Here is a 22876-nt window from a genome sequence, read left to right as displayed (position 1 = left end):
TCATCTCTTTTGTCTTAATTTTTGTTTTCAACCGACCCTCTGTCTGCATACATTCCTTAGAAAATTTGTAATTCATTGAACGTTTCAATTGGTGGTTCCCCTGTACCCTCGAAGTTTACCAAGTTGATACCCAACGATAATTAATGAATTCACAGTAGTCAACAAATAGATATAGGAAGATGTGGTGTGAGAGCCAATGAGGCAACTCTCCATCAAAAGTTGGAATTATTTAGTGAGAGAAAATTCCTATACAGCGGAGATTAAAGTGAAAGGTTAATGTTTACTTCTTATCTTTTTTCATAAGAAGGTCCTGTATGAAGTCAGCTTCATAATAATAAAGGAACCAATTCGAAAGAAGAGGGACAAAATCAGTTCCCATTGGAATGCCGATAGTTTGTTGAAAAACACGTTCTCCAAACGTAACAAATATGTTGTCAATCAAAAAAAGAATCAAGCATCTTGATAATGTCAGTTTCTTTTTTCCTTTTTTTCAAATGTGACAACTGAAATTGACCTATCACCGTGTTTCTACTAACACGAGCAACACGACGGAATCCACATGTTGAGCAGGGTCTGGTCACCCTTTAGAATCATATTAGGTCATTCCATTTGTTTTAAGGAGTTCATGTAGCTTAGTGTCTCGTTTTCTATGTTGTGATTGTACAATTATGTTTGACATTTGAATTTTTCTTCCCTTTTTTATGCCAAATGCATTGTCATTTTGTTTTCGTCAAATGAGTTTGAATGTATTGCTAATACATAATAAAGGCGTATCGGCATTAGATATTATTTAAGATAAATAAAATCTGTTATTAGTTTTTTGTACAATTCTATAATTAGCTAGTTTAGTATTATAATCAACAAAATATTAGAAGTATGTATATAAATCTAAGAGCTCAATGATAAGTAAAATTTCGGTAAGTTATGTTAAAGCTGCAAAAGCTTTTTTAGTGTTTCATTCAGAAACATTCCATCTGGATCACACTCAGATTTCTTCAGCTGCTCCTTAAACTCGTCAATCTGACCTTTCATGCGCTGTAAAATCAAAAGATAGAAAAATCAGTGGAGGGTAGAATTTTTTTAAAATCACATAGTTGTCTTATTTAAAGGGATATTATGATAAAAATAAGGGTGTTGGTGGGGTGAATAGAGAATAATGCAGTTCATTAAAATATGAACCAAATGCACTTAGTTTATCAACATTTACACATACAATAACATGAATAAAGTTATTGTATTACTCCAAGCTACTTGCTTTTCAATTTTCCCCATTTGTAGTCAGTATATATTTGTATTGACTTTTAGAGTATTTATAATTTCTAATTCTTAATCTAATGTGGGTTATGACAAAATATGTTTTAAATTAGTAGAGACCAACGCATGCGTATGTCAATATGTTGGTATTTGAATCTGTCTATGATAGTTGCTCCACTGATGAGACTTGAGTGGATGAATCGCAGGTCTAGCGTACCAAATCATAATTTTGCAAACACTATGTTTCATACAGTGGTTGTAGTTCTTTGATGTATGTCATACTTCTTTTCATTTCATTGTTGTTTCATTATTCTGGCTGTTCATTTGGTTGCTTTTTTCCCCTACTTAATTTGTTTCACATATTCATCCTATCAGGGCCTTTCAAACTAACTACATGATTTTTGGTTTATATTTGAAGGTCGGAAGGTGACAAATTGTGTAAAGACACTTTGTTTCGTTCTGTTACATAAATTTCTCATGGTCATCTTTCAATATCGTCTTATTTTATAAAAAAAAATATATATATATTGATCCGTCTTTATTTTTGTAAACTTAAATTAGTTAATTGTAATGTCGTTCATGCATTTCTAATATTAATCAAATTACAATTTGTAAAATCGTGTATTGTGCCAGATATTTATGAGACAAAAAGAAGTTCTTAACGTTTAAATGTTGTGCTTAGTTATATTTTCCATCTTATGTTTTAAATAACTTAGCATTTGCATTCTTCATTAACAATAATAACACTTTAGCCAAATTTTGCATCTAGTTTTAATTCGTACCTCGTTAATATGCTTGTTTATTCCAGGGATAAAATCCCACTGTTTGGCTAAATGAGGAACACCGTCTAACTTCATCCATTCTAGTGCTACTTCTTGGCAAAACTGTTCCCATTCATCGGTGCGGACAACGCTGATGACTTCTACGTAAAGCACGTGACGAGATCCATTATAAGCAGGGTTTCCTATTGAAGCAGGACAAAGAAGTGCGTCGCTAAACAAAAAATGCCATTTTAGAATTAGAAATATAAGACATATAAACATGATAAAAGGACTAATTTAAGACAAGAACACAACTGAATATTTTATACTATCTTATAAGGACAAGAGATCTGAATACCTGATCGGTTTAAAAAGAAATGAGTATTGATATTTCACTTATTGCACAATTCTTAAGTTCAGACAACTGTTTACAACTGAAAAGCAAACGATATGGGTTATCCATCCGACAAAAGATCAGTACATACACAGCAAAAAACAAACAAAAACAAACAAACAAACAAACAAAAAAACAAACAAACAAAAAAAAAAAAAAAAAAAAAAAAAAAAACAATCACAAAAAAAAAAACAAACACAAAAATCAAAGGAACAGCGTTTTTTTGTTGTTGCTGCTCTTTATTTCAAAGCTTGAGCGAAATTCTTTGATCACAATTCTTGGATAGACTTTGTTAGATGTAACCCCGATTATAGAAAGGTTGATAGTACTGAATTGTTTTTGCGTCATGATATTTACCTATAACCCATCATTCGCATTTCAAGTGCGATGTTCAATGGATACTCCCCTTTTTCCTTGTGACGTTGTACTTTGAGAACTACGACTTCGATAATCTTCTTCACTTGCTGATAATTCTTCAAATCGAAGGCAAATTCCATGTCATACATAGGAGCCATGCGAATGTGCTGTCTGTGAAAAACGTGATATTATAAGATTTCAAATACACATCAGTTGAAAGAAAGAGAACATGAACATCAATGTAAGATAAAATCAATTATAAATAAGCAAACCATTAACATATTTTTTAGCAACTTATTTCGTGTAATAATGTTCTTTTATAAGTCTTCGTAAGTATCAGCCATCGTTTTTTGCATAGTGATAAAGATAATAACACTATGTTTACTCCAACATCTCTATTTTTAAATGACCTTTCATGTCTGTTTGTTTTGTTAACAACATTATTGTCAATATAATGGATTTTTTACTGTCATATAATTGAGAGGTTAAGTTAGCTATAAACCAGGTTGCACCCACCATGGTCTACATATAGAAATAATGTACCAAGTCAAGAATATGCCAGTTGTGTTCCATTCGTTTGATGTGTTTGATTTTGCCATTTGATAAGGGAATTTCCGTTCTGGATTGTCCTTGAAGTTCTGTATTTTTGTTATTTTACTTTCTAACATGTAAGTTGTTTTAATCAAACTAAACAATAAGAACAGATAACCTTTTGCATTTGATATTGTATGGTTCGATCGACTTATAAAATGGTTTTAAATGAAGAGAGTCGGTTTCATGTAATTACAAAAATTGAATAAAAACATATTCAATGTTCACATTTAGACAATTATTATGAAGAACAGGTGTAGATAAACGCAAGCTGCACACATTGTGACGTTGTTTCTGTTTTATTTTAGACATTCAGACGTCGCTGATATTGTCTGCTCACGTCTTACAGTAGCGATAGGAGAATTACGGAGCAACCGATCAAGGTTATATAGGCAAAGATGGACAATAATTTTGTTTTACCTGAAATGAACAGCGTTTGGAAGTTCCTGATGGATGGGATCGGTAGGATATATGAGGTTCTTCAACATGGTAAACGATGACCAAGAAAACAGTGGAGTTATAGAAGGATTTTCGGCTAGTGTTGGCGACATCAAGTAAAGAGATTCCTCGGATATCAAATCAATCGAGTCTTTCCTGTTGTAATAATCCTTCTGTTTTATTTCTACATTCTCTCCATTCCCTACTTTATTTATAACTCTGACCCAGACTTCATCATCATCGGGATTATATGTTACGTTACTCCTTTCTGAATTGAACGGAAACCAAAACAACTCCACCGACATGTTCTCCTCAAATAATGTATTCAATTGTTCAACATCGTAGAATATATCTTTTAATTTTCTGTATTGGTTTTCTACTTTAACGATGTCCTGTTGCTTGAGTTCAATAGTCATGTCATATATAACTCCAAAACATCCAAAGTTGGCCTGTATCGCTTTAAACATTTTGTTATCATCACGTTGAAAGGTTTTCAGATTTCCTTTTGCGTCCATTATACGCATTTTGACTACATAGTCACTAGGAGCCTTTACATCATAGCCTACACCCTAAATGAACAAATATATAATTGGATATTCAAATAATAAAATATGGCAAGGGTATCAAGATTAATCAACCTCATTACATTACTAAAAGACAAATTGATGTGCAATATATATACTTTGAAAACAGCACAATGTTGTTCCGTTTTTTTATATTCTTAAAACAATGTTTTAATAAAAACAACTGTGCAACACTACGAAACGTGTTTTAAAAAATATTGTCAATCCCAAATTGAGGAAAAAATTCTGTTAAAGCAGAGGAGAAAACAAAATATTCCGAATCCAGATTTCCCAATACCTTGTAGGGTTAAATTATGAACAGAATTATGGATTGATATTAAGTTAAATTATGTACTCCTCGATAAAAACGTGATACGATATCACATGTTTAGGTATTTAGAGAGAAGATACCGTCGTATTTCATTTAAAGTATTCTATAGGGGGTCAGTGGTGAACCGTATTACGAATTTGTCGCAAACCTGAAATATTTGTATACAAAGCTATCTATAAAAAGCAATGAAATATAAAAACGCTAATCGATGACATTACCACTTAAAATAAACATGACGTCATGTACCCATATGAAATATGCTAACCCCATCCAGGTCCATAGGCGATCAACGCGTGCTGGCATTAACCATTCATTACGACATATTAAAGCCGAGATGCGATAAATAAATGCAACAGTAGTATACCGCTGTTCGAAACTCACAAATCGATAGAAAAAAACAAATCCGGGTTACAAACTAAAACTGAGGGAAACGCGTGAAATATAAGAGGAGAACAACGACACAACATTAAAATTTAACGCACACAGAAACGAACTAAGCAGTAGACAAAATCCGATGAGAATAACAGATATAACATCAAAACTAAACACATTAATTTGGGATAGAAAAGTACCGTGACACGTCTTATAGTAATGTGAATTCACACTCAAATATGAGAGGAAACAAACAACACAACAGAAACACAACGTTAAAATGTAACACACACAGAAACGAACTATACTATAACAATGGCCATTTTTTAAAATAATATGTTTAAGTACATTTGTAATACTTACATGGCAACCTGTTGCTACAACACTAATCATCTGAACAACTTCTAGAATAACATTTGCAGGAATATTCAACTTTTTCTCTAATTGAAATTCCTTGAATTGACGTGTCGTCACACCAGCCATAACGTCTACATGGTTTACTGTACCCTGAATTATAATAGTTCACGTATGACACAAACACACACGTTTCACTGTGGTGTAATTGTACTTATTTAGACGTACATAACCTGTTTAAACGAAATCTGTACTACTTTCATGTATGCGTCATTTTGGTCTCTTGCGAAGAGTTGTCTCATTGGCATGAACACCACATCTTCTTTATATCTATAATATGATAGTGGTGTGACATTTTCAATGTTCATGATTTGAATAGTTGATTTTTGTATACTTTTAAGAGAAGACTAAAATCTTTATTTTTTTTTTCTAGAAAGTCTTATGAAATGAATTTGGGTCATTTAGGAATGTATCGGTTTATGCATTTGTTGTGACTTTGATGTTGTTATCGATGATTAGATATATCAGTAATTGCATAACTCAAGAGAACGTTTTCTTTGTTGTTGTGGTAAGCATCTCCTTTTTATCATGAAAGCTGAAAGGTGTGAAAAAAATGGCTCTTGAGTTTCCGTTCTAATTGAAAATGTGTAAATTAACTAGCTAACGCGAATTCAAAAAGGGTAGATCATTGAATTGAAGATTATTGCATCAATATGTATTTAAACATTTTATCCACTTAGTTTTGATACATAAGTCATTGTGTTAGTCTCAGTCTTAATTAAACAATGGTTTGCCTTGCTATATTATTTGTTATTGTAACGTCGAACCATCTGAACATTGGGAAAATCGGAATAACTGATAACTCGGAAGGTGTATTCACCTCCAAAGTGAATTACCACTATCCGGAAGCTGAAGTAGTCTGGTAGTGGATTTATTGTGAACGAAATGTCATGTTTGACCAATTAAAGGCCAGTTTATTCTCAAACCATGATATTTTTATGACAACCATAATCGAAAATTTAAATGCGAATATGTATATTTATGAAGATATAGTTGAAAGAAGGAAAACAAATGGGTATCGAGAGGATAATAAAAAAATATATATATATCATACATTCTTCTTTATTGATATTTTTCAAGTGACAAAATAAATGAGTACAAATAAGGATAACCGCTGTGTTTTTGAAAACACCAAGTGTTCTTACTCCTTGTAAGCAATTACTATTATGTAGGGTAAGAAAATATGCAAATCAAAAATGCAATAACATACACTACCTATTGTAATGAACTAGATGAGCATTTTGAGAATTAATTGACTTCTGTGATTCTCTAGGCCTAATTTCATATATAATAACATAACTGATATCTAACATTAAAGATCTGAGAGAAAATGTTATTCAATATGTAAGATGCAACACTACTCACAGGAGATATTCTAATTCTGGAACCATCTTCATAATCGCTTTTTATGTTTTCCATGTAAATAAGTACGTTGTTCCTGTCTGAAAATATTGGCGACCAGCTATGTCCACTACCAGCACATCTTACACTCAACTTTTCCTCAGATGCCACTTTGAGCAATCGTTTTAACTGGTCTAATGTCATGGGAACGGACGCAATAACTGGAATAGTTTGTGTCTGTCCCCAGTTTCGAAAAGTCTCTATCCATACAGGTGGATTGTTTTCAATCGCTTTTTTAAATCTGTGAATTATCCATTTAATATCGTCCTTAAAAAAATAACTGTTTGGTAAGTTCTATAGATTTGGTGATTTCTCATACCTTGTAGTATCTTATCATACATGCTTAAATCCCTTAAGCCAACGAGAATATGTAACAGTATATGGTAAATAATTTGAGGCAGTTAAAAATATGTATAAAATTTTGTAATTTTTCTTTTTCTTGTCAATACTTTTGTGGTTCAAATATAATGTTTGTTTTTAGTTTTTTTTTCTTGTCTCACTAAACAATTAAGTTGGTGCTTGTTAGATAATAGAGTTTTCGGTTAGAAATATTAACAAAAAAAACCCACATCCTTACAGAATTTGTCTTAATAGTGCATCCGTTGTCGTTAATACCTCAATCTGTAAATTATTCAGCACCTTTAGTGAACTCTAAACGATAGCGAGCATCATCTGTAACAGATCTAGAGTCACAGTAAAATATATTTTTCTGTAATCGAATAAAAGTTCCTTCATATAGTGGCTGATACATGTATATAAAAGTAATCTTGAAAGTAATTCTTTTTAACTATACCTTTTTTAGAAAGGAAATATCAACTATTGTAATTTTCTCTGCAGGGCTAATTCGGTGTGCCAAAGAATCTTCTGCACTGCCCTCTGTAGGTATAGCAATACGGTTTCCCTGTTGTGCTTTCTCCAAACAATCTTTCAGCTGTTCTATACTATCTGGTATCACATGTAAAACCTACGCGAAGAGCAAAACAGTTAATTCAAAATGTTCGAACTAAAGTGAAAACCTAGTTCATTTTGTTAATTATTTGAAGAGGATACATGTATATTCTTTCAGGATACAAAGTGTATTTTGGAACACGTATTCATTTCAGTCGTGTAATCGTGCACATTATGTCAAACAATCACGCTTACAAAACCTCTCACTTGCAGCAATAAACTAATTGCACCGGCAATGGGATATACATTTCCCAACTCATTCGGTATCTAAGAGATCACATCTGCTACCCGTACTTTAAAAAAAACGCTTCCAGTGACTGAGCAGAAAGTTGATAAGTAAAGGTTATGTCAAAGAACGTCTGTCTTTTTAGATACCAATACCTTTTTGGTAAATATTCCGTGTCAACTTCACAGATAATACATGATAGTATTGAGTTATATATTCTAGATAATGATATTGTTTATCATCTTAATTACGTTTTAATGTTTCCATTTTTAGTTCTTTTTTATTATATTTATGACGTGATTGTGTTATTTGAACTATGCTCAATATTGAAGTCTTGACTTTCAATTTTAATCATTTACTTTATGTATATGCCATTCTGTTTTCCTTGTTGAAAAAAGTAAAATCACAAAAATACTGAACTCAGAAGAAAATCAATTCGGAAAGTCCCTAATCACATGGCAAAATCAAATGACAAAACACATAAATGGACAAGAACTGTCATATTCCTGACTTGGTACAGACATTTTCAAATGTAGAAAATGGTGGATTAAACCTGTTTTTATAGCGCTAAACATCTCACTTTGTTGACAGTCTCATCAAATTCCGGTATATTTAAAACCCACAGATGTTTGTATTTGTAGTGATTCAGATTATATAACAATTATATTGACTGCCCTATCCGAGTTGTTGACGTTCTTGCCTATTATGTATGTTTGTTTTGCTGATACATTGTGGTCAATATAATGGAGTTTAATACGACTGTCCTACAAAGAAGGTTAGAAAGCTTTTAATTTTACCATTTTATAAAGGATTTTTCGTTTTGAAATTCCTTAGGAGTTCGGTATTTTGCTATTTTAGTTTTGTACATGATAGTGCATTAAATTTCCATTATCTTGACAACAATGTGTAAACAAAACCAACAAACAAAACTGTTACAAGTAAAAATGTCAAAAAAGGCGCAGCATGTAGCAATGTGTTATAATCTTAATCAATATAAAAACAAACAATCATGACAACAAAGAAAAACTAAATGAGATATAAATAAATCACATCATAATCAAATAAAGACTAGAATGCATACAAAAAGGACGATAGCACAACAACGAAATGGCGGGATGTATGAATACAGACACTAAAAGGAAGATACAATGTGCCAGTATGCACGCCAGACGTGCGTTTCGTCTACATAAAACTTATCAGCCCAATAGTTAACACTTTGGTGTTGATATGAATATCAAACATGTGGTCATTTTCATAAATTTCTTGTTGACAAAACTTTGATTTTTTCGAAAAACTAAAGATTTTCTAATTCAGGCATAGATAACCTTAGCCGTATTCGCCAAAACTTTTTTTGGAATTTTGGATGATTCTTAGTGCTCTTCAACTTTGTACTTGTTTGGCTTTATAATTACTTTGATACGAGGGTCACTGATAAGTCATATGAAGACGGAACGCGTGTCTGGCGTACTAAATTATAATCCGTGTATCTTTGATAACTATCTACACCACTGAGTCGATGCCACTGTTGGTGAACGTTTCGTACCTAAGGGTTTTACCAGTCTAGTAGTCAACACTTCGGTGTTGACATGAATATCAATTATGTGGTCATTTTCATAAGTTTCCTGTTTACAAACCTTTTGAATTTTTCGAAAAACTATGGGTTTTCTTATTCAGACTTAGATTACCTTAGCGGGATTTGGCACAACTTTTTGAAATTTTGGATCATCTATGCTCTTCAATTTTGTACTTTTTTGCCTTTATAATTTTTTTAATATGAGCGTCACTTATGGGTCTTATGCAGACGAAACGCGCGTCTGGCGTACTAAATTATAATCCTGGTACCCTTGATCACTAGTATCAATGACTCTTAGATCAAAAGCGCTTCAAAGTCAAACCAAGTACAAAATTCAAGATCGTCGAGATTTAAATTCACCAAAGGTTGTACTAAATACGTCTTTGGTAATCTTAGGAAATCCTTATCTTTTCGAAAAATGCATTATTTTGCAAACAGTAGATTTAAAAATATTTACCATATATTTGATATTGATATCAACACAAAAGAGCTGACTACTTGGCTGGTGATACCCAGAAGGAATATGACAAAGTTGTTTTCAATTCGTATGGGTTTTGATCTGACGTAAATTCCACGGTTAGAGATAAGAGACCTTGTAAATAATGTAACATAGTAGCAGTCGATTAAACTATCGACATCATAAAAAGCTTTTATCTTTAGATATATTGAAATCATCCTCCTGGTTTACTGTTTTACAACTTACATTCTGCGTAAAACCCTTATCTGCCATTTCCAGTTTATGTCTGAAAAAGGAGAAGAAAGTGGTATATGATTCAGCAAGTAAGTAATACAACGAACACGCACAGGAAAATATTCAATACGAAAACAGAAGTCACTGCATCATCATCGAACAGAAGAGACAACTAGTGGATTTGTAAAACACATGTAGGTAGTATTTTGCCGATTTTTTTTTTAAAGTATATGTATATAGAAAATAATTTAGTGGACAGAGAAAAAGATTCATCTGAAAAAATATTAATCTATTTTGATCTGAAAAGCTCAAACTGAACAATACACACGAGGCAAGAGGTTTTGTCATTTTCTGCCTTTGTGGCAACAACAAAAGAAGAAAACACTGTAAAAATAACTAGAAAAAATTACAATGTTACAATCAATTGCACGCAATAATGTCTGAATTTAGAATGTCCTGTTTTTTTTCTAGTAATATTTGCTGTTTTCTTTTTTTATTTGTTGTTGATTGATTCGTGTTATTTATAACTGCTAAATATTTCTTCAATCTTATTTTAACTTGATTCCAAGAGCAATCTTTTCAACTTCAATTCACCATTGTCAATGTATCTTCTGCTATTAATTTTACGTTGGTTAAGAGGACGCAAAATGTACAGTTACTCCAAAGGCCCTATTAAGTCATAAATACAACACCTAATTGTATTTAAAAATGTTTTATTTTTATAACAAAATCACTTCTGTAGCTGGTTATCGATCAATGATCGTTATCGAACACGGGTCAGGGCAGTTTATGTATGCAACGCAGACATATCAGACAAAGATGTATTATTTAACTAGTTTTAGTCATAAGTTTGGAAATTATTTGATTGACCTTCCATCTTTGAAATGACATTTGGTTTTATTATATATGTAGATTATTTGTTCCAGTTTTGATGAAGAAAACCACTGAATGTTTGTTTGAATTCGATAAATAATTAAATATACAGCAACAAATGTGTTTTTTTCTAAATCTTAAAAAAAATTGAAAACAACACGTTTAATTATTTCTTGCGTCCGAAGCGCTTTCCTGAACTTTGTTAAATGGAAATCATTTCCAAAAAAAATTTTGTAAAAATTTTAAAGCAAACTTATGTTAAGAAGATTTTCCAAATATTTTTTCAAAATTGCTTGTGGTTTCTTTTAAAATAAGGTTTGTCTATCCAATGGATAGAAATGTCAAATAAACCGACATTTTGAGTAAATATCTAACAACTCCAACCCCATTTATCTCTAAAAATTGCACTTGAAGGTATATGTGTATTACAGATATGATTTGACTAGATAGAAAACACCTTGTATGCAAATTTTTGTTATAAAATCACCGTGGGAACAAAACCGTATCGTATAACCCTAAGATATGATCTACAGAAATTGTCAGGTAAACAGGATAAATGTCGGTCAAAAAAGGATATTTGAACTAATAATACTTACTGTAGTATCAAGTTAGTATATTCTTATTGGGAAATTTAAAAGTAGTATTAACAAGATTCTTTTCTTTATTAATACAAGTAGAAAGAAAAATAATTATTATTTTGTCAACGACGAATTTCATTCATTATGTTCACGAACTACATATATTGAATTTATATTGAGTACTTTTTAACACTTTTGCTTACTTACTGCTTATTTCAAAACAAATCTTTTAATTTAGAAACAATAATTGAAGAAGCAATTTGTACGAATGACTACACAGAGGACTTAGATCTTATTTTAACAGACGATACGGATAATGACATCATTGAAGTAAGAGATAAGCATTTTAAACATAACGAAAAAGTGTTGATGCTTAAAACACTTAAAAGCATCAAATTATTTCACTTTTTCTGCTTTGGATAGTTCACCTATTTAAATATTGATAACCAATTATGTTATAATTTAAAGGTACATACCTGGACGTGTATTAGATAAAGAACAAAGGTAACAAAAAGCATGCTCGTTAAAGCTTTTGCCGTATAGTTTTTTTCTGCTTGAGTAGTCAGGTCATGTCCGATGTTAAAATAGAGGACCTTGACCTGACCACAAATGTTGAAAACTATACGGCTGGTTGTTTCCATCCCATTTCTTTTGTTATTTTTGTTTTGTATCTGACTTGCAAGACGTTTTAAAGTATAAAGTAATAAACATTGCATTAAAAGATGATTGCGTCATTAAAAGAGGTAAACATAAACAAAAATTGCATACCGGTTTATGTATTACGATGTTTGAAAATATTTGGTCTTAAAAACATTAGGAAATTTGATTTAACACTTGGCGCCTCTTATATTTATGCACTTTGTGTTAGCCAATTTATTTCTTATTTCGTTGATTGATATCAGTGGGGTAGGGGTAGTTTGAAAAGTTAAAAGGGGTGGGAATTATTACCGTTGCAATCAGAAACGATTGAAAATAATGAAATATAGAGTAAAATATCTTAATATGGAAATACCTGTTTCTCTTTTTAAAGGTGATAACATGTAATAGAATAAACTATTTTGTCTTGTTACTCGCAAATCTTCTTGTTTTAAAATCATTTTTTTACTTCGATTTCATGCTCATTACAATGATATGATATTCGAGCTGATGGTCTCTCACTGAATAATTCAAAATTCGGTGACTATATCGAACTCATCCTTCCAATCGAAATAGAGATAAAGGATACAAATAAACTCATCATTAATTATTAATCTGCATCATATCTTGACTTACATCTAGAAATTGATAATGCAGATCGCTTCGAAATAAAAACTGTACGACAAAATATCTGATTTCAGCCTCCAAATTATGAACTGTCTATTGCTATAAAGCAACATTTTAACAGCGCTTGCATTTGGGGTATATATCTTTAGGTTGGTACGATATTCCCATGCGTGTATGTTCTATCAGTATTTACTTAATATACTTACAGCTCACAAGGAAGCTATGAAACCTGGAGTTCCATATTTAGTTAAGTGGCACACATCAAAATTATGCAGACTGGTACCTTTATCAACTATTTTACACCACCATGTTGATGCCACTGCTGGTGGATGTTTCGTCCACGAGGATAGTCCCATAGGTGTACGCTACTCATTCAAAAGTAGGAAACAACCTTGATTTCTTTTGACAGGTTATTAAACCAAGAGTTCCAAATGGTGAAGTTGAATTCATCACTGTGTTAATTTTACTGACGACATCACGAGTTGGCTATTGAATAACCCTTTCAAAGATGAAAAAATGTTAATATTGCTACACAGAAGATAGTAAATATGAAAAAAATGAAACACAATGTTTTTTTCAAGTTGGTTTACTGTATTATCGTTTTCACATATGACGACGGATGAATTCTGGTTGTCGTAACCACAATCCAATCCTCTATTTCCCGAATGTTACAAATCTATATATACTTATCACAAGGTTTATATTGACAAGGTCAAACCGATCGTTGCTGCATGTTATGCAGGATATGTTCACCCTTCTGGAGAACATGAGATCACCATGGGTTTGTGTTGCTGAGTCAATGTTGTACTTTGTCTTTTTTTGCAAAAGCTTTATCAGCTTATTTTTGAAATATGTGTTTGATTTTTAATAGTTATCAAAGATTTCAAACTTAAAATTTGATACGACAGACGCGCGTTTCGTCTTCATAAAACTGGTCAGTGACGCTCAGATCTAAATAGTTATAAAGCCAAATAAGTACAACGTTCAAGAGCATTGAGGACCCAAAATTCCAAAAAGCTGTGGAAAATACGGCTAAGATAATCTAACTTGGGATAAGAAAATCCTTCGTATTTCGAAAAATTAACACATTTATAGACAGGAAATTTATAAAAATGACAATACAATTGATATTCATATCGACTCCAAAGTGTTGACTACTGGGATGGTGAAACCCTCGGACAAGAAACGCCCCCCCCCCCCCCCCCCAAGCAGTGGCATCAACAAAGTGGTTTTAATAGTTAATAAAGGTTCCAGGCTTATAATTTTAAACGCCAGACGCGCGTTTCGCCTTAAAAAGACTCATCAGTGATTCTCAGATCAAAATAGTTAAAAGCCAAACAAGTAAAAAGTTGAAAAGCATTGAGGACCAAAAATGGCGCTAAATACAGCTGAGATAGTCTATGTCTAGAATAAGAAAATTCTTAGTATTCCGAAAAATTCATTCTTGATATTCATTTCAACACAAAAATGCTGACTACTGGGATGGTGAAATCCTCGGGGACGAAACGAAGTCGCTTCCCTCTTACATTTTTTTTCAAATATTCTTTGAAATTGATGTTTTGTACATACGAAAATAACTATCTATAAAAATGTATAATCTATTCATTAAATCGAAATGATCACTTTTGTCAATAAGCGATTTAGGCTAACTGAGAAGTAATGGAATAAAATGATAAGTTACTGAAAACAAGTTTTTGAAGCCCCTTTAATCACTTCCCCTTTCACTATAACTTCAGATTAATGACAAATAGTAAAATCACAAAAATAATGAACTCCGAGGAAAATTCAAGACGGAAAACCCCTAATCAAATGGCAAAATCAAAAGCACAAAAACATCAAACAAATGGATTACAATTGTCATATTCCTGTCTTGGTACATGTAAGAGTGTATGGTTCGTGCATACTATTGTTACACAAAACATAGTAAATATGAAAAATGAAGCACTATATCAAACACTTTCCAGGTCCGGACTCATCTTTATTTTTAAACTGACAAAGGTATAGTTAATCATTTTTATATAATAGAGATTGATTTGAGAATTGAAATTGGAAATATGTCAAAGAAACGGCAACCCGGCAAAACAGCAGACAACAGCCGTAGGCAACCAATGGATCTTCAACACAGCTAGAAGATAGAGGTATATTTTATATACTGGTAGTATTAATGTAATTAATTAAGATAGATATAAATATCAAATACAATATAATTATGTTTAATATTTGTCAATTTTGCAGTGAAACTATTGTAACATGGTTAAGCCCTGCTGAGGGAGTCTCATAATGTTTTAAGGTGCAAAAGCATGGCAACATTTCCTTTACTGTTTTAGACCACTCGACCAAGTACACTATATGTATAAATAGCTCTTTTGTAATTTCAAGAAATGCCTTTCATCTTCAGCTTTGTAGGGTTTAAACACAGTACATGATGTATAGTGGCAATTACATTGTATGTCTTTAAGATCAGATTTGTTTTGCCTGTCATAAACGTTGATAATTTTAGTTACCATGCCGTCAAATCATATGTCAACCTTATTTATGTACGTCAAATATGTGATAATCTTTATCAGACGTTCTTCATCTGTTAACCTTTTGTTATACATGGTTATTATCACAATTTACATAAACATCGTCTCAAATGCATATCATCAATGTTGATCGACAATTTTGCTTTATCAAATGTTTGTTCTGTTTTTAGCTGGATTCGAACCACTGCATATAAGTTATCGTGGAAACACCGAGACCACTTAACCAACTAGACTATAAAAAATATAGCTCTCGTCAGTCAAGTAATGTTTCACTTCGTTGTATAAATATCCATGCAGGGTTATCAAACATTACATGATATGAGCTGCAAGTATACATACAATTTACTTTCCACTACATTTAATGTTCTGTATTAAAATCAGGGGCTCGGTGGACAAGTGGTCTTAGTAGTTTAATTACTGTAATCACTAGCCAGTCAACACTGAGGTTGTGAGTTAGAACCCCGCTCATGCGGGTGCACTCGACTTCAATCCTTATTGATTAGGATTAGCAGTTACCCTATCGACGGCCAGTGGTTTTCACGGGCACTCCGGTGTCCTCCACAAATTAAAAAAATTATGCTGCCACGAAATAGCCCTAAAGTGGCGCTTAAAAATGGCGTTAATACAGCAACAATCAACCAAACAACTGTGTAAAAACCCTAGATTGTGACGAGAGGAAACATATTGCGTGACTAACAAAAGGTATATTTCATGAGTTGGTAGAGTGGTTTAGATCGCTGGACACAATTTATTGCGGAGTTGCCTTGTCTTCGATACAGGAGTTCGAATCCCGCTTAGAGAAGAACAACAATTTGCTTTCAAATTTGATCAAACATCGTTGAGCTAAATATGAGGCAGAGTAGATGTAAATTATGGTGATGTCCTGAATGGCCACATGTTATCCTGTGGAATCATCTCTCGTAAATAAGGTGAAGTTAAAATCATCCAGTCATAAGTTGAATGTACTCCATTACTAAATGGTTGACTATTACGGAATATTCGTTTCACAGATAATATTTGATATATTCCAAATGTTGTAACTACAATCATGTTTCCTCTCCACGAATGTGACCTACCGAGTTAGACTATTGACCAGGTGTGTGATAACATATGGAGCAGTATCTGCTTACCCTTTTGAAGTACATAAAATCAACCCCAGTTTAAAAAGGGTTTCGTGTGGCTTAGTCTGATGTTTTCTATGTTGTGTCTTGTGTACTATTGTTTGTCTGTTTGTACTTTTTTTGGCAATGGCGTTGTCGGTTTTTTTTTTATATCTATGATTTTGATTGTCCCTCTAGTATTTTCTGTCCCTCTTTCTTATCCATTTTTTCTCTATTAAACAGAAAGCCAATTTTCTGAAAGGTATTTTCAAAGCTTTATTGTTCTATAATTTAACCTCTTTTATCTTGTTGACTGCATCATGGTCCTTCTTATGATGTTAAAATACTGAAACAAATTTTTAAAATCAATTATAATATTCCAACGAATTTGTATGTTTTTAAATAAAGTTTAAAAAATAAGTAAATGAATATACATCACGACAATTTCCGTTGAATGAGTTAAAGATTTAATAGATTAAAAATTAGTATTTAGTGTTTGAAACATTGTTGTAGAAAATTTTCAAATTTCAGTGGGTATCGTTTGTTGGTGTGTTTCAAAAGTATATCTCCATTCTCTTTTTCATATAGATTATATCATTTGTTTTCAAGTTTCAATGGGTTAACACTTGTAGTTTCCAGGACCCTTAAAAGCGTACTGTTTAGTGTGAGCTAAGGGTCCGTGTAAAATGCCGTACATTGACCTATGATTGTTCTCTTTTACAAATTGTGAATTAGATCGAGGGTTGTCTCACTGCAACCGGATCTTGATTCTGCTTGTACATATTCACCATGTGCGGCAATATCATTAAACTTACATTTTCATTGGTGAATAAAAATTGCACAGCTGGTACTATGGCTTTATGTTCATTTTGTGAGTATAAGACTACCAAATGTCCTATAAAAAAGAAAGAAAGTGCAAATATACTAAATTAACAAAAAGGAAATACTAATGTTTTGTTCTTTAAAGAAAGATACTTGAAATTACAAAAAAAACATAATAAAGCACACGACTTGTTAATCACTACATTATCTAACTATGCTCATATAAGTCACGTGAATGGAGAGGATGTTGTACAAAATGTATATATAAATTACAATGGTGACGTGATTGATTGAATACTAATTCTAACATTTGTCATAGATCTATGAACCCTTTTTGATGCTACAAAGGGTTTAAACATACAGAGTTTATCAGAATACTAATTATATAATCTAGCATGGGAGTGCCATACACAAGCATACATTCTATTACAATAAAAAGCAAAATGAATGCTAGTTTAACCCCGCCACATTCTGTATGTGTCTGTCCCAAGTCGGGAGCGTGTAATCTAGTGATTATCGTTTGTTTCTGTATAACAAGTTTTTCCTTCATTATTTAGTAAAAAAAAAAGTTTTCTAGTTTGATTTGTTTTATATATTTTTTTTAATTTCGGGGCCTTTTGATATGTGGTATTGGTTTCACTCATTATTGAAGGCCATACGGCGACCTTATTTATATTAATTGTCTTCAGAGTTTGATCTGTTATGGTCAGTTGTCTCATTGGCATTCATGTTAAATCTTCGAATTTTTTTATACGTAACTGTATATATTATATTTTTTATCATTAATCTTTTTCGTAATGAAATACCCAGTTTCTTTGCTATGAAAAATGGATAAAAAAAACAAAGATACAGATTTGGATGTTTTACTTAATTAAACTCTTCAATTTGATCAAATTTTTTTGAAACATAGAACATAGATCATGTGAATGGTGAAGCATACCTTTCTTCTTTCCAATTCTTTGACTGTCGACTTCATAATTGTTTTTTACCGTCATCATAGGAAATTCCTTTTTTACAATGAAAGTCGTGTCGTCTGCTTTCCTGAAACCCTCATGTTCATATGCAATATAAACAGATTCCTCATAGTTATCGATTCTAACAGCAGCGAAGTTGACTGCAACTGTTAAAAGAAGAATTTGTTTTATCTTCATACATATCATGTTTAATGATGAATAAAAATTCATTTTTTGTTGAATAATTTATCAACTTCATTCTAGAAATAAAGTGCTGACAAAAATTATTTGCTTGGTAAGGAACTTTATTTGGCCCAAGAAACTCAGTGGTAGGATCAAAATGAGGTTTTTATGGTTATTTCTGTTGAATTTAAATATCTGATTTTATTGTTGCGCATGAACAAAACAGATGAAAATAAGATAAAGAATTAGTGTTTCGTCAACAGACAACACTTGCATTTTTTCTAAAATATTGGTAAAAACAAAATACAAAAGTTAACAGATACAATTCAATCATGATAAAAAAAACTAGATTTCTAAACACGTGCTTAAACCAATCATAAAAGACATAATGAAGTATTTTTATAATGTATTTATTGTTTTGAATGACAGTTTTCTGATAAGTAATGCCATACAGTTATTTATGTATTCTCTCTATGTTATTGTATTAAGGCAACAACCATTTTCTTTTCTGGGGGAGGGGGCCTGGGATTTTGATGGCCTAGTTGAACGAAAAAAAAATTATATTTTGCACTGTAGCTGAAAAAAAATTATGCTGTCACCTGTTTGAAAAAAAATTTTGCACTGCTAAATTTGAGAATAGTGAAAATAACAACAGTTGAGACAGTGAAACAGCAGATTATAAACATCTGTCCAGTCTACAGAATTTTCCTTTGTATCATTCTGTATCATTCTTTATACCTCTTTTTTCAATGAAATATCAATTATCATAGATGGAAACAGTGGATGTTTATAATTTGAAGCTACTCACTCTTTGCCATTACATATGGCAATGGTGGCCACTTCAATTGCAGTATTAAAATTCAAGGACTGTGGTACCTGTTTGACGGACTCAGAGAATATCATAATGTAGAAAGTGGGCTAAAAAAACAAAAGAGACAATGCCAGGATATAGACAGAGCCATGCACTTTACATTTTACATCAATTAAAAAATTAAAATGAATTTTATGTAAATTTTATGGGGTTTTTTTTTTGAGAAAAAAAAATGTATTTCTATTCCACATCGTTGGAAAAAAATTGTTGCTTTCCTTCTCTCAAGAAAAAAATAATTTATCGGAGGAAGGTTCTGAACATTTTTTTATGAACATAATAAAAATCCCAATTTATATGCTAGTATTTTACATTGAATGTGGTACAATGTAATCTTAAAGAACACGCATGCGTTGTGTTATATATGTATTTAAATTGCAAACACTTTAACTACAAGAACACATAAAAAATCACCATGTAGTATTTGTGTTCTGCGTATGTTTGGGTGATTGTTTGTTGTTTTGTTTTAGAAATGTATGTTTTTCATCGACTTGAGATTTTGGATTGCCAACATGTATATCAAATATATTTTTAAATACTGACAATTGTACAGAAATATAAGCAAATAAACAGCAATTGTTCAAAGAACAATTGGGGTGTTTCTACATCAACTTCGATAATAAATTATGCAATTCATAAAAACGCTGATAGGTGTCATTGCTGGTACCTATTGATTGTAAGTTCAAACTGATTATATAAACATAAAATTTCTAAGTACGTTAACATATTTGGCCAAATTATTTTATTTTAAAACTTTTACGGTTTCTTTGGAATGAAGATAACAAGCAAGTTGTGAAATAAAAATATAAACTTGATAATTAATTTCAAATTCCTCTAAATGATTTAAAGACTTAATGCTGTGATGACCTATTGTGTATGAATTTATCCAACATACAGCCATAACTCCTACATGATATCATTTTGTCACTTCGGTTAAAAACCAAAATATTCCTTAGAGTGTACGAACAATTTGGCAAAGACAGATTCTTGATATATTTTACGGTTTAAGAGACATAAATATTACACGAAAAAGAGGAACTGCAGATAACTCCTGTATGAATAAGCTTTCGGTTAATAAGGTGAATGGGGAAATCCTCATCACTTTTCTACACCATTGGCCGAAAATTATTTCGATATGTTTTGAAACTAACAAAAAAAAAAACGTCTCACACAGCAAGAATAAAAATAATAATCGGAAGCTAATCAAAACCATACTCATTACAAATCTTATGAATTTCGTTTGGCACTTTTAATCTCTCTTAGGCTTGTGATTTCACCTGAAGTAAAGGTTATTGATGAAGACATTCTCACAAATTTATAAGACATCTGTTCAGGCGGATATTTGTTTGGTAAATACTACTGCTACATGTACACCGAAAATAGAATGCACAATACGAACATGTTTTAGTTCGTGACTTTATGAAAGTAGAAAAATGAAGCAATTGTAAATATGATTTATTTACTTACCATAGACCAGAAGGAATGCAGATAAAAATACAAGCTTTGCCATCTTTGATTTTGAACTGTTGAAGGCTTGATCAGTCGTGGTACATAGAAGTGGTATAATTTATACTGGTAGTTTTAATATAATTAAATTATATAGTATATAATTATGTTTAATCTTTGTCAATTTTGCAGTGAAATGTCAATCGATAAATAAGAAAAATGTAACTTTATTAAAGTAAAATTGGAAATTGGAATGTTTCAAAGAGACAAAAATCCGACCATAGAACAGAAGTTCACCCCTTAGGTCTTCAATGCAGCGAGAGATTCCCGCACCCGGAAGCGTCCTTCAGCTGGCCCATAAACAAATATGTATACTAGTTCAGTTTTAATGGACGTCGTAAGTAAACTCCAAATTATACACAAGAAACTGAAATTAAAATAATACAAGAATTACAGAGGCCAGAGGCTCCTGACTTTGGACAGGCGCAAATATGCGACGGTGTTAAACATCTTTGTGAGATCTCAACCATCTAGCCAAAGTAGAAAATTAAACGCTTAACAATACGCACATTAAAATTCAGTTCTAGAGAAGTTCGATAAATGACAACACTATGGCTAAAAAAAAGAAAAAGAGAATAGAAAAACAACAGTAGCCAAACACAACATGGCAAAATATGAATAAGCAACACGAACCCCATAAAAACTTGGAGATAAGCGGATTCTGCTCCACATGTGGCACCCGTCGTGTTGCTTATTTTATTTAAAACCCTGTAATAGTCCAATTGGGTAGCTCATATCCGTTGAAAGAGAACGGGATTGTAGTACGACATTAGGAACATATCCGATATCATCTGATGATGATCTGTGATGGCATCCTTAAAATTTACGATGGGATGAAATTAACTTTAACTCTTTGTTCAGTATGTATCTTGCAAGCAATGATCCTCTATCAAGGAAATCTTGTCCTCAATTCTCTTCAATTTCGTACTTCATTTGACCTTAAAAACATTTTTTGATTCGAGCGTCCGTGATGAGTCTTTTGTAGACGAAACGTGCGCCTGGCGTTAATATAAAATTTTAATCTTGATTTCTATGATAAATTTATTTGATAGGAAACACAAATTCGGAAATATCGTATCTTTTGGCAAATTTAGACTCTGTATGCAGGCGCTGCTGGCATGTTGCATTGTACTAATGGTGCTACTACTTGTATTTTGTATGGTAATTTTGAAAAACTAAGGCTTTTCTATCTCAGGAATAGATTACCTTAGCTTATTTGACAAAACTTTAAGGAAGTTTTTATCCTCAATGCTCAACTTTGTACTCTATTTGGCCTTTTAACCATTTTTATGGTTCGAGCGTCACTGATGAGTCTTATGTAGATGAAACGCGCGTCTGGCGTAAATATTAAATATTGATCCTAGTATCTATGATAAGTGTATTTGCAACCACTGGGTCGGTGCCACTGCTGTTGGAGATTTATTTTCCCGAGAGTATCACCAGCTCAGTTGTCAGCACTTCTGTGTTGACCTGAGTTATCATTGATATGTTCATAGCAATAAATTTACTGTTAACAAAACTTTGAATTTTTGAAAAACTAAGGTTTTTCTACCACAGGCATAGATCACCAGCCCAGTAGTCAGCATCTCGGTGTTGACATAAATATCAAGTATGTGGTCATTTTTATAATTTTCTGTTTACAAAACTTTGAATTTCCTTATCCGAGGAATATATAACTTTAGCCGAATTTGGCACAACTTTTTGGAATTTTGGATCATCAATGTTTTTCAACTTTGTATTTGTTTGGCTATATAACTATTTTGATATGAGCGTCACTGACGAGTCTTATGTAGACGAAACGCGCGTCTGGCGTACTAAATTATAATCCTGGTACCTTTGATAATTTTTACCTTAGCTGTATTTGGCAAAACTTGTAGGAATTTTTTATCCT

The 22876-nt window shown here is 32.1% G+C and overlaps 2 protein-coding genes across 2 annotated transcripts; both read right to left on the bottom strand.

Annotated features, from left to right (window-relative positions):
- Window positions 1-795: 795 nt before the first annotated feature.
- Window positions 796-12344, bottom strand: LOC143069037 (L-gulonolactone oxidase-like). Its single transcript, XM_076243472.1, has 9 exons — window positions 12242-12344; window positions 10327-10366; window positions 7670-7840; window positions 6841-7143; window positions 5425-5568; window positions 3778-4364; window positions 2767-2937; window positions 2037-2247; window positions 796-1035 (listed from the first exon to the last, which is right to left on the bottom strand). The coding sequence occupies exons 2-9, from the start codon at window positions 10351-10353 to the stop codon at window positions 928-930; spliced, it is 1722 nt and encodes a 573-aa protein (XP_076099587.1). The 5' UTR covers window positions 10354-10366; window positions 12242-12344; the 3' UTR covers window positions 796-927.
- Window positions 12345-16915: 4571 nt separating this feature from the next.
- On the bottom strand, window positions 16916-21070 carry LOC143069036 (uncharacterized). The gene is made up of 4 exons (XM_076243470.1): window positions 20947-21070; window positions 18416-18595; window positions 17469-17548; window positions 16916-16999 (listed from the first exon to the last, which is right to left on the bottom strand). The coding sequence occupies exons 1-4, from the start codon at window positions 20987-20989 to the stop codon at window positions 16955-16957; spliced, it is 348 nt and encodes a 115-aa protein (XP_076099585.1). The 5' UTR covers window positions 20990-21070; the 3' UTR covers window positions 16916-16954.
- Between the last annotated feature and the right edge of the window lie 1806 nt (window positions 21071-22876).

The sequence above is a fragment of the Mytilus galloprovincialis genome, chromosome 3 (genome assembly GCF_965363235.1).
Source record: "Mytilus galloprovincialis chromosome 3, xbMytGall1.hap1.1, whole genome shotgun sequence".
Lineage (NCBI taxonomy): Eukaryota > Metazoa > Mollusca > Bivalvia > Mytilida > Mytilidae > Mytilus > Mytilus galloprovincialis.
This window is presented reverse-complemented; position numbering and strand designations above follow the sequence as displayed.